Source organism: Propithecus coquereli, unplaced genomic scaffold (genome assembly GCF_000956105.1).
Source record: "Propithecus coquereli isolate 6110/MARCELLA unplaced genomic scaffold, Pcoq_1.0 Scaffold51, whole genome shotgun sequence".
NCBI classification, from domain to species: Eukaryota; Metazoa; Chordata; class Mammalia; order Primates; family Indriidae; genus Propithecus; species Propithecus coquereli.
In genome coordinates, this window is record NW_012150952.1 from 6483344 (window position 1) to 6495682 (window position 12339).

General features: G+C 45.5%; 1 protein-coding gene across 3 annotated transcripts in view; it reads left to right on the top strand.

Moving 5' to 3' along the window:
• FHOD3 (formin homology 2 domain containing 3) overlaps positions 1 to 12339 on the top strand; it is a 447358-nt gene that overhangs the window by 43646 nt on the left and 391373 nt on the right. For all 3 annotated transcript variants that reach the window (XM_012656604.1, XM_012656605.1, XM_012656603.1), the window contains exon 2: positions 8157 to 8263. In XM_012656604.1, coding sequence (XP_012512058.1) covers positions 8157 to 8263 — 107 coding nt within the window. The remainder of the gene's footprint in view (positions 1 to 8156; positions 8264 to 12339) is intronic.

The following is a 12339-nucleotide window of genomic DNA, read 5'->3' on the forward strand; positions in this document are numbered from 1 at the left end:
CCACCTTCAAATTGCCTTCGATTCTTCATTTGTCTTCTGCCTTCCATCCCCACATGGCAAAACTGGTTCCACATGCATTTGCTTACAGCCATCCCGTTGCACAGCTTCTCATTGCCCTAGAATCAAGTCTAGTCTACTGTGGCCAGGAGCCTCCCCACTCCAGAGCCCTTGGTACCTCCACTACTCAAATTCCTCCTTGTGACAGGGCTTTTGCATCCACCGCGCCTCAGTCCCTGCAACCCACACTCCTCCCCCAATGAGAATAAGAACAGAGACAACAAAGGTGACTAACCCACTGTGCTCCTCACTTCCCTGAGCTCCAACCAGCTTCTGGGCGATCAGTCCTGCCCATGCCCCCCGAGTCTACCTGTGACCTGGTCTGTCTGGCTCATGGCTGTTCCCCAGGACACAGTGTAGTGCCTGGAGCAGAGAAGGAGCACAGGAAAGGACTGTTAATCTGAATTAGTGAATAAATGAATGATAACGAACAATAAGAATCTTGAAACATAGTGCTGATGCTATTTTTGAACTTGAATAAAGAGAATGTGGAAAAAGGTACCTATAAATCTAAGTAAATATATTCCAGCTTTTTCAAGAGAAAAGTTTAATGTATTTTTGGGTATTTATTTAATGATAACAAAGTATTTAAAATAATTCAAATATTTACCTATTTGCCAGATTATCACTCCTTCTAAACCTAAGCTCTTAATGGGTGGAAGCTTGCCTTTGTCTTTCTTGCAGAATTTGGCAGAGGCCTTTGCCTTTGGTCGGTGAGCTGGACATTTTTGTTGACTTAAATAGAGATCTGGGACTTGATTTGGAGCCTGCCTAAATCAATTTCAGGACATTGTTGCTCTTGCTTAGGTTGGTGGCCACAAATAACAATTTATTAAAGGTTTCTGAGGAAGTAAAATCCAATCCTTTCAAAGTAAATACATTCATGTGATTTTATAAACCATATATATGCTGGATCTTCAAAAATAATTCTTGTACTTCACCCTAAAACATTTAGTAAAGTACCTGTGATGTACTTGTCCCAGAGGCTAAATGGGCCCCCAGGACTTAAAAGTTTAAATATGATCTGCTGGGGTTAACCAACAGGCCCTGTTTTCTTCTGATAGCGTGTAAATCAGTTTCATGTGGTCTTTCTCTTAAGAAAACTGACCAAGTGTTACTTGTATTTTTAAAATATGTAAACTCGATTAGAACTTTATACGAAATAATTTTTTTTGTGAAATGCATCATACATACAAAGGAATAGGCATGAAGGGTGTGTATGTATAGTTTGAAGGATAATGAAATGAATACCACGTCCTCACTGTCACCTTAGGAAGTGGCAGAGGGTGGCCCCAGAGCGTCCGCCCTCCACCTTGTCCCTTTGCAGTGGTTGTGATGGGCATGGGGGAGCCATAGCCTGTAAAAGCCAGGATTTTGTGTTGATTTTATTAAGAATTGTGAAAGGGACGCGTGGCACTGCTTGTTGGAAAGCTCTCTTCCCTAACATTTTTTGCTTGTCATCTAAGTCCAGTTTCTTGTCTCTGCCGCATTTAGAAGGAACCACAAAATCTAACGAAGCCACAAGCTTCATGGCTGCCTAGCAACAAAAGTACCATTTGAGGGGGGAGACGGACACAGCTGTCTTAGAGCTGACCAACTGAAACACACGACTGCTTTTGTGCAGCTCCTAGAGCTGTGATGAGCCCAAATTGGGGCCCTCAGGAGGCTCACAGTAAACCTGGCCCTGGAGAGAGGCGGGTCCCGCAGCAGCGCTTCATTTCTGAGCCAGGAGCCAGGCCAGCGTCATGGGCATGTGACCGGTGCAACCAGAAGGGTCCTGTGCTTGTAGTTGCTATCTTGAAATTCTTCGTAAATTTATCTTTCATTTTGCATTTTGTAAGTGAATGTTGAGGGGTCCATGGAACATGCTCTGGGGGCTTGGAGCTTCACCCCATGTCTTGCCTCCAGCTGCCGCTTTCCCTCCCTGAGAGGCGTTCTCAGCTGACTCCTCCTGGCTCTGCTTGGGCTCCCCCTCCTTGCTTTTGCCCAGCAACCTCTGCTGGTCCCTGCCTCCAGTGGGAGTTTGGGCTCAGGGAGGGTCAGGGCTAGATGTGTGTGTGCTCTGTGGCATCTCAGAGCTGGGCATGGGATGGCCGTCCCTGTCTTGAGCTGGCAGTGTCATGGGTGCATTCAGTGGGCAACTTGGTGGGGATGAACCTCTCACCCAGCCCCCATCCACTCGCAGAGCCCTTCAAGTGTGCAAGTTGCACTCCCTGTCTGCTGCGGGACAGCAGGCTTGTGGGAGGAGGAGACGGATTTCAAGTCAGAACCATTAACATTGCTCATGAGCCTATGGGTCTACTGCGCAGTTCTGGTTGGGCCAGTTTGGCTGATTTCTGCCGGGGTCTCTCCTGTGTCTGTCACCAGCTGGTGGGTCATCTGGAGACTTTATGATCCAGGTTGCCCTCACTTGACATGTGACAGTTGGCAGACTCTGGGCAGGGGCCCGAGACATTCACCCTCTGGCGGGCTAACCCCAGCGTCTTCAGGTGGTGGCAGAGTTCCAAGAGTAACCAGAGAGGACAGCCCTAGTGAGCAGGTGCCTTTCAGGTCTCTGCTAGGTCACATCTGCTACCGCTCCATTGGCCAAAGCAAAACACAGGCCAGCGCAGACTCCAGGGCTAGAGGAAGAATCTGCCTCTCGAGAGAAGGGGCTGCAAAATCACCTTGTGAGGTTGTGGACGCAGGGCTGGGGGAACCCATTCAATGACATAAGTAAATGACATTTATTTGAGCTTTTCTTAGGTTTTTTTCCCTTCTTCTTAAAATCAGCATATATTTCCCAACGTTTGAACTATTACCAAACTTAGTTTAAAAGGTAGCCCTAGTGTGTGTATTTATAGAATGGGTCTGTGCAAATCTATTTCACGGTTACACAGAAATTTTGTTGCCTAGCCTGGGGATTACCTGCTGCCAGAACCTAGGTAATCATTAAACCACCCAGTAACATGCCACTTCCCTGGAGTAAGGAAACAAAAAAATACATATATCAAGATGGGACATCAGCCTTATTTCACATGGCTGGACTTTTTCAAGATGATGAGCCCTCCCTTTCTTTTTGAATGCATCATCTCTGTAGGAACAGTCGAAAGAACACCAGAGTGGCTTTGCGTAGCCTCTCTAAGGAGGAGCAGAGGTCTCTTTCTATGTCTTCAGAGAATGAGGACCCATTTTATTGGTGTGTTTTGACCCGAGTGGAGTGACACAAAATCCAGGCTATTTGGAAGGACCCTTATTGTGGATCTGGGAGGGGCTCGGCCCTCAACACCCCACCCCCCTAGCAGAATCCTGGCCACAGGTTTATAGACTTGAGCTATGTGAGCCTGCAACCTGATCTGAAGTCATCCTGCTGCGCTGCTGTCACTGCCCCTAAATTTCCCTAATCGCCGCGCTTCTATAATAGCCCTGTAACGTTATCTTCCCACATGGCTCCTGGCTTTGTCTTATGTCCTGAAGTGCCCGGCAATGGCCTGGCCACCAAACCTACAGCCAAGAAAAAGTGCAGGGGACATGTTGCCTGTGGATCAGGGTTGACATGAAGATTGTCGGCGTCAGGAAATTCCAGGGCCCTTAAGTTATTTGGGAAGACATTTGACATAAGAGGCCAAGGGAGGGGATCAGGTTGCCTCTGCGTAAGTAGGAATTGAGGTTCCCCATCAGGGACTGGCCTGGCAGGGAGGTGTCTGAGTTCTTCACTCAGTAGGGAAAGTTCGTATGTTTCTCTCCAAATCTTTATAATAACCAGACTGGAATTAATCACCACTCACTGCCTATTTGCATTTCTTTTGCATTCTTTTGGAAGTTTACTACTCTTGGTTATCACTGACAAGATGGAAGAATTCACTTAGTGTACCTATCCATTTGTTTATAAAAATGATACCTAAACCTGACCGCCTCAAACATTTAGGGGATTTTACTGTTTCAATGTATCAGTCCTGCCAAGAAGTACTTTATTCTTACTCCTTGTCTCATGTGATGGTTTAAATATTAATCTCATGTGTCTTGGGTGTAATGATCTGGCAGGGCTCGTGCAGTGGAGTGGCTCGGGCAGTGTGACTCGTCTGGTGTCTTCACAGGCTGCCATGTTGTTAGGATCCCCTTCGTGCACACGTGTCCCGTCTCCCTGGGGCAGGCGACCTCTGAGCCTGCCCTCCTTCTCCTGTAGCACTGCTGTGTGACTCCACGCGGACTGCCCGAGGGGTAGAGAGGCACATATTCATCTTTTCTTTTTCAGCTGAGAAACTCACTAGCACAAATGGTCAGGGACTTGCTACCCATTAATTAGAGGATTGGGGTTGTGACATTTGGCTTAGGGAATAACGGCGGTCTCTATCCTGGAAGGGAGACGGGCAGTTTGGTGGAGGATGCTCATTATCGCAGAAGGAATATAACTGCGGATGAACTTGCACACATTTTGACAGTTGATTTAAATGGTGTTTTATTCTCTTCTGTGTTCTATTTGTGTGTCATCCTTATTCAAGGAAATGATCTCTTTGAGGGAAGGAAGAGATTATGTGTTCCTTGGTGTCCCGCCTGTGCCTGACATGTAATTTTGTTAAAATTGAACTATGGAAATGGTAGTAGTTCATGCTGCCCAGAATGCGAGGAGAGGAATGGTGAGGATGGGCGGTGGTGCTAAGGTTTGGGGATTCTGTTGGCAGAAGGCTGGGGAGAGCGTGGGGCTTGCTGTTGTGATTCTGGGCTGGCCCGGGGCACTTTGAGGCAGATACCTGGTAGGCCAGGGTGACTGTCCAGGAAGATGGGATGGTCGTCTTGGGAAGCTGGGAATGCAGTCTGAAGGTGCGGGATGGAAATGACAGGCACGGTAGCCAGGCTGGAGCTACAACCGCTGGCCACCAGCACACCCCCAGTGGGGCAGCTCGGGAGAAGGGCGCGGGGCTTAGGTGGGGATGGTGGGGACTGAAGCCCGGTCCAGGGTCTCTCAGCCTTTCATCTCCTTCCTGCTGTGTCTACTTTAGACACCTCAACCGAATGGCCAGGGAAGGTCAGAAGCGGTGTGTGCTGCTTCTGCTGATCTGCTAGGGGCTGATTGTTAAAGTTTCAGGAATTTTGTGAGCTTGTTGTCAAGCATAGCTATTATTAAAAATTCAATTCTAGAAACTTACAATCGAGTAAATTATTTTAAAGACAAAGGTAATATTCCAAACATGTTACTTCCTAATTATTTTACTCCATTCTGCTACCTCTGCTCTCCAGGTTACATACATCTTGTTTGTATCTGTGTGGTAGAAGCACCATATTCCTGGTGAGCTACTGTGTACCTTTTTCGAACTCCACGCTTGGTGACTTCCCGTTGGTAGCTTGGAGCAGGCCGTAGTGGCACCATTCACTCCGCACACGTGCACGTTCTGCCTGTTTCCACCCCAGAGCAGAGCTTCCTCTCTTTCCTGCTTCTCTCCCTCTGGGCTGAGTGTGGACCACAGCCTTGGAATGGCTTAGACCTCCTTGAGGAGCAGCAGAAACTCTTTACCCTAAAGTTTCTTTCTCTGGGCCCACACGTTTCCAGGGGTTAAGGCAAAGGAGATGGTTACGGCGTAAAGGGCTTTCATGGTCGCATCTTCCAGTTTGCTGATTATAAAAATAAGCAAAAGTGTTGAGGCTATCAGTAGAACACACAACGTAAGCTTTATTAGTTAAGAGCAGCAGTAGAAATGAAAAGCAAGAACGAGCTGCGAATGATTACAGCTGTGCACATGTCCATTGTAGGTGTTAACTGGTCCCATTTCCAATGGAATTTTCCACCTTGGAATGATAAAGTTTGATTTCATTCCATGGAAGATCCTTGGCCCAGGAGACACCTTCTGGGAGAAACTCTTCCTGTCCGCTGCTTCCATATTTAAATGCTTTCTTAGATCAGATGACCCGCCTATAAAATGCCAGTCAAGAATGCTGAAATTCGCCAGCATGCCTTCGGTCATTACGAGGAGCAGTCTGCTATTAGAGAAATGGAACAAGTGAATCAAATAGGATTAACCCCTTCAAATGATTTAACTAGGTATTTCTCACAAATAATAAAGAACGAATTCCTTTCATTCTGTTGAGGATAACCAGAAACAAGGAACTGTGGGGTCTCTAATGAGAATTCACAACTTGGTATAGATGGTGATTCTAAACAAGATGAGAGTCTGCGTTTCTCTTGTTGAGGAAAATGGCAAAGCTTTTCTACCAAAAGAGACTAATTCCTTGTTTGAAATCTCACTTACAGTGGATTATCAAGCATTCATGTAGATGTTTTAAAGTAACCACGTATTTGTCTCCACTTTTCCCGAATCTGTCATTTTGGAATGAGCGCCTTAACTGACAAAGAACACTAAGAGTCACCCTTATAGCCTGAGAAATTAAACATGAAGTTATAAATTCAGATTGCCGGCCGGGCGCGGTGGCTCGCGCCTGTATCCTAGCTCTCTGGGAGGCCGAGGCAGGCGGATTGTTTGAGCTCAGGAGTTCGAAACCAGCCTGAGCAAGAGCGAGACCCTGTCTGTACTAAAAATAGAAAGAAATTAATTGGACAACTAAAAATATATAGAAAAAAATTAGCCGGGCATGGTGGCGCATGCCTGTAGTCCCAGCTACTTAGGAGGCTGAGGCAGGAGGATCGCTGGAGTTTGAGGTTGCTGTGAGCTAGGATGATGCCACGGCACTCACTGTAGCCTGGGCAACACAGTGAGACTCTGTCTCAAAAAAAAAAAAAAATTCATATTGCCTTATAATATTAATCTCAATCTTCTTTGGTAAATTACTTTCCTGTATTTTTAAGTGTAATCATTCTAAATGTAACATCATGCTAACTGCTGTAACAACCTCAAAATCTTAATGACTAACCACAGCAAAGGCTCATTTTTTTTTTTGTCTTGTCCTAGTCCAGGATGGGTCAGTGGAGTCTAGGCAGCAAAGTGCTCTCTTCCATGCAGTGATTCAGAAATCCAAGCTCCTTGCTTCTGGAGCTCTGCTGTTTTCTAGGTTTTGGAGCCTGCTCTGACTCCTTCGTGTCTGGCCACAGGCAAGAAAAGAAAGGTGGACAGTTGTGAAGAGGGGTTACGGCCAAGCCTGTTTGGGGTTTTCTTCACTTTCACCTACATTCTGTTGGTCTGACTCAGTTGTGTGGCCAGAGCCCAACTATGAGGTGAGGCTGTGTGCCCGGGAGGAAAAGAGGATGGAGTTCGCAAACAGCGTGACATTGCCTTGGCTACACCAGGCACTCAGCTGGCACAGCTGTGTTTTGCATGCATGATGAAATTTTCACGTCATGTGTGGGTCTTGGGCCATAGAAAGGATGCAGAGCATAGTAGTCGAGAGCATGACCTCAAATCAAACGGCTGGTATCTAAGACCCAGCTCCACCATTTACCAGATGGTGACTTTAGGCAAGTAACTCAGTCTTTGTGCCTCACATTTCTCATCTGTAAAATGGGGATAACAATGGAACTTACAGAGTCTGTGTGAGAAATCAAATGATTGAACTGTGTACAAATGTGTAAAACAGTGCCCAGAATGTAATTGACAACATGTAAGTGTGTGTTAAATAAAATTTTTAAAAAATGAGAGTAGTACTGAAGAGACCTAATTTACCATTTGGTATGTTGCAATGTGGCTCTTTTGCCATTCAGATGGAAAATGTTTCAGTTCAACTGTAATAATGTTTGTTGAGCAACTATTATTTGTTATGTGCCAGGTATGACCACAGAATCTGAATAAATAGAGTTCTCACTGAATCAAAGGAAACAGCATGTTTTCCCCACCAAATTTGCCTAGTAAGCCCTGTGACTCTTAATCACATCAACATTGTGATCTTGGTTTCCACTCCCCAAATGTGTGGCTTTGCCTCGGCCCCTCACAGTGGAAAGAGGCACTGGCCCCGTGCCCAGATGGTCCCTACAATGCCACTCCTTTATTAGGTGCTCCACCCATTGCTTGACATGCAGTTTGCTCCCCATCTGTTTGCACTAACGTTCTAGCTCTTCTAGTTATGATCCATATTGCAGAATTTTGCGAAACACACGAGGCCAACATGACATGATTTATCTGTACATAGTTCCATCTGAGGAGCAGGCTGGGCATAACGGGCTCTTTCTCTTGCAGCTTGATGACTGCACACTACAACTCTCCCACAATGGCACCTACCTGGACTTGGAAGCCACCCTGGCAGAGCAGCGGGATGAGCTGGAAGGCTTCCAGGATGATGCTGGGTAAGAGCAACTGTTGATTTTGCTGGCTGGTCGCCACTTACCAGGAAACGAGGGTACATTGAGGCCTCAAAATATTTTGGAGAAACCACCATGGCTTTGACCTTCTCTCCACTCCCAGTCACACAAGAGGAAGGGAGATGCAAGTGACTCATCAGTGGCAACTACAGACCCTTTTCCATTCTGAGTAACTTTTCTTCTCAGGGGTGCTGGGGGGGAACCTGCCCTGGTATAGTTTGGTACAGTTTAATCAAGCACATGGTATTTACATTCTAAGTTTGTTTAATTAATTAAGTAATTATTTTAAGAGATGAGCCCAGCTGGAGTGCAGTGGCATTATCATAGCTCACTATAGCCTTGGACTCCTGGGCTTAAGTGATCCTCCTGCCTCAGCCTCCCAAGGAGCTGGGGCTACCACCATGCCTGGCTGATTTATTTTTATTTTTATTTTTAGAGATGGAGCGTTGATGTGTTGTGGGCTGGTCTATTCTAAGTTATTTTTAAACTAGATATCGCAATTGAATCAGTATTTTCCAGATTTCAGTGGATTGACAACTCTTGTAAACATTGTTTTCAATTATAATTTACTGGATATTTTATTTTCTTGGCAGTTGCTGTATAGTTTTACACTGTATCATCTTTTAAACTCATTACAGTGGAGAAAATACTTATTAATTATGTTAATTATTATCAAGTTACTTTGAGCCTACATTTAGAATTGCGTAATATTTCTGATTGATGAATGAAGAAATAATTCTGAGTCTGAATAAAGCAATACGCACATAAAAAATCCGAGATGTGCATAGAAAGTGAAGTCTCTTTAGGAATATACGTGTGCAAGCAGCCATTCCTGTATTTATTAAGTTACTGACATAGCCTTCTGATGGCCCCGCCTCCCTTCCCGGTCCTTTTCCGTCTGGAACCAAGTATCTTTCTGGTTTCATCACCCTACTCCTTAGAAACCTTCAGAGGCTCCTCGATGCTTTCCAAATAATGTTCAGCTATCTTAGTGTGGTGTTAAGGGACCCCCAAAAGTTGTTTGAAGTTACCTTGGCCATGTTAAAAATATAGTCAGGTGAATACTGTCTGGGAGTACTGATTTTTTTAATGAATACCTCAAAGAATGGGGAAAAATTGGAACCTTCTTAATGTTAGTTTCATGTAGCTATCTGACTCCGGTGTGCACTGATGGCTTCCTGGGTTTCCCCTGTTTTAACACCCTTCACAATTTATGGTCATTGTTCCTCTATTTGTTCCTCTTCTCTGCTACTAAAACTCCATTAGGTCAGCACCGTGCCTGTGTGAATGTCCAGCACCTAGCATTTTCTCAGCACGTTACAGGCACTTACTGAGTACTGGTAGCCAGGTGAATGGTGCAGTCCCAGAATCGATTCCAGAGTGGCATGGCCATGAGCACCAAGAAGACCAAGGTCCTTGGTAGGATCCACGAAGGTACCCTGAGGACACCAGGACACCCTTCTTTTTTTTTTATTTCAGCATATTATGGGGATACAGATGTTTAGGTTACCTATGTTGCCCTTGCCCACCCCCGCAAGTCCGAGTTTCAAATATGTCCATCCTTCAGGAGGACACCCTTCTTGTCTCCAGAATGTTTGTATCGGCCACACCAAAAGTGTGTAGGAAAAGACCCTGGAAACCACCATAGGCTGTTCACATGGGAGGGGCTATTTTAAGTCATACCAGATTCTACTCATCATTATTTTTTAAAAAATTAACATTATTAAGTTGATAGACTTGGGGAAATTCCATTGCCATAGTTTCTACTAAGTATTTGACAATTGACATCCCTTTATATGAGAGGTCAGAATGCAGGCTGGATGGTAGTCTAATTGGATGACTTCATGGCTCATTGATCAAACAGACCCCAGGAGTGTTACGAGTAGATCATTGTCAGCTTGAAAAATGTCTCTAGTGGTGTTATGCTTGGAGGCCTTTCCTGCTGGATTTTTTTTTCTTATCAAAACTTGAGTGATTTGGAGGTGGCAGCTGAGAAAAAAAGTGCTAATTTCTTAGATAACAGTATAAGAATAAAGAGTAGGGGAGAAAATAACGTTTTTAGAGCAACTACTATGCCAAGTACCATTTTTGGCTCTATAGTCACAGTATCTTTATTTAATAGTTAATTCTCATAATAGTCATGTAATTGGATTTTACTGTCTCCATTTGTCATTTGAGACAACTGAGGATCAGGAGTTACATCGCATGTGCAGGTCATCAGAGCCAGCTGATGGTGGGGGGGGTGAGGCGGGGGATAGAGAGAGAGAGAGAGAGAGAGAGAGAGCGCGCGCTCGCCAAGTTCGAACACAGGTGTGACTGATTCCCAAGACTGCACTCCTCTGCCACCCCAGGAGCTCCTGGGCAAAGGCACCTCAGGTTCTACGCAGCATGTACATTTGCACTTTTGGTGACGTGAGGGTGATTCATGCGAGGACATTGGTCCTGGTCTGAAACACTGCCTCCAGTTGGAACAGCATCCAGCCACACTGCAGGTGGCTCCAGGGAAGACACCTTTGCTGCCATCATCCATCATTGACACTACAGCTCACCCTGGCAACATCTGTGTCCAGATGCTGGCCGTTCCTCCACAGCTGTTCCCAAAGAGCCAGGGAGTCCTGCTGCAGCTCACCCGAATAGATCCTGGGACTTGCTTTCTCACTTTGTTCCCTTCTGAATCATCACCTGGCCATGGGTCCATCCAGTAGCTGGTGCCCGAATCCCATTTCTGCACCCTGATAGCAAGAGATGCTGGGGAAATGAATTATGGCAAGATGAGAAGGTGGAACTAAAGATGTTAAAACTGCAGAGCAAGGTAGACCAAAAGATGTTGGGTAGCTACACATTTGATAAGTGTGCCCCAAACTTACTCCAGAGTGAGGTTTTATGTCTTTGAAATAGTCTTCATTCATAGTGACCCAGCCCTTGTCCTTTAGAACATACCTCTGTTTTGTCTGAGAGAGTGTGAAGAAGCCACATTGACTGATTTCCTGGCAGGGAGGCCAGTCTGTCCCTGGCCTGAGTCGCATTGCCAGGTCACTCCCATTACCGCCAGGTTGTTTACCAGCACCGAGCCCTGGGAGCATGAGTCAGATCACTGGAGCTGTCAGGAAACAGCCTGCGGGCTGAGCACCCCCACGCAGGTGGGAGGTGTCTGGGCACATTTGCACTGCCACTTGCACGGAAGGTCTCTTCTAGGTCCTCTCCTAGATGTGTGGCATTTGGCAAAATCTGTGTGCCTGAGAACTCATGTCTCCCAAAAATGGGAATTAAAATATAATTGTTGTCTAGGTGAGATTTGCCCTTTTGAGGTATGAAAACAGCAATGAAATACCATTTTTTCTCTTTATTTCTTTGTGTCAGTTATAGCAAAATATCTGCTAATCTTGTGACCATCTAATGAAGACATATGGCAGGTTGGGTGAAAACAGTGGTATTTTTCATACTGTGTGTTCTGTTTCCTCGCTGGAGGAGTTTGTTTCTTTGTTCTTGTCTATTACCCTGTACTTTTATGCCAAGACTAAAAATTAATTCACTTGTTTAGAATTATCACTGAGGCTATAGCTAATCAGAGAGGAGGAGAAAGACCTTCAAAAATGGAAGGACAAAGCAATTATTATGCTAACAAAATAGAGCCAGGTCTGCACATTGCCTTCCAAGGCCAGGCAAGTTAGCAAGTAGAACATGGTGCAGTGGAAACAGCAGCCCCGAAACCTCTGACCCTGCCATTGTGTGACCTTGGCCAAGCCACTTTGCTTCTGATAGGATTTTATAAAATGAGGACGTTTATAAAAATTATTTATAGAATAAGGGCTAAATTACTCAATCCCATTTTACTCCCTATATCAGCAGGGGTCTGCACAGGGTCTCTGGCATGGTAGTTTGGGACATGGGCTTTGTGGTTAGTCTGGGGGCTGGTTGACCATGGGGATGTAACTTCACCTCTCTGAACCTTAGTTTTCTTTTTTTTTTTGAGACAGAGTCTCACTCTTTTGCCCGGGCTAGAGTGCCGTGGCGTCATCCTAGCTCACAGCAACCTCAAACTCCTGGGCTCAAGCAATCCT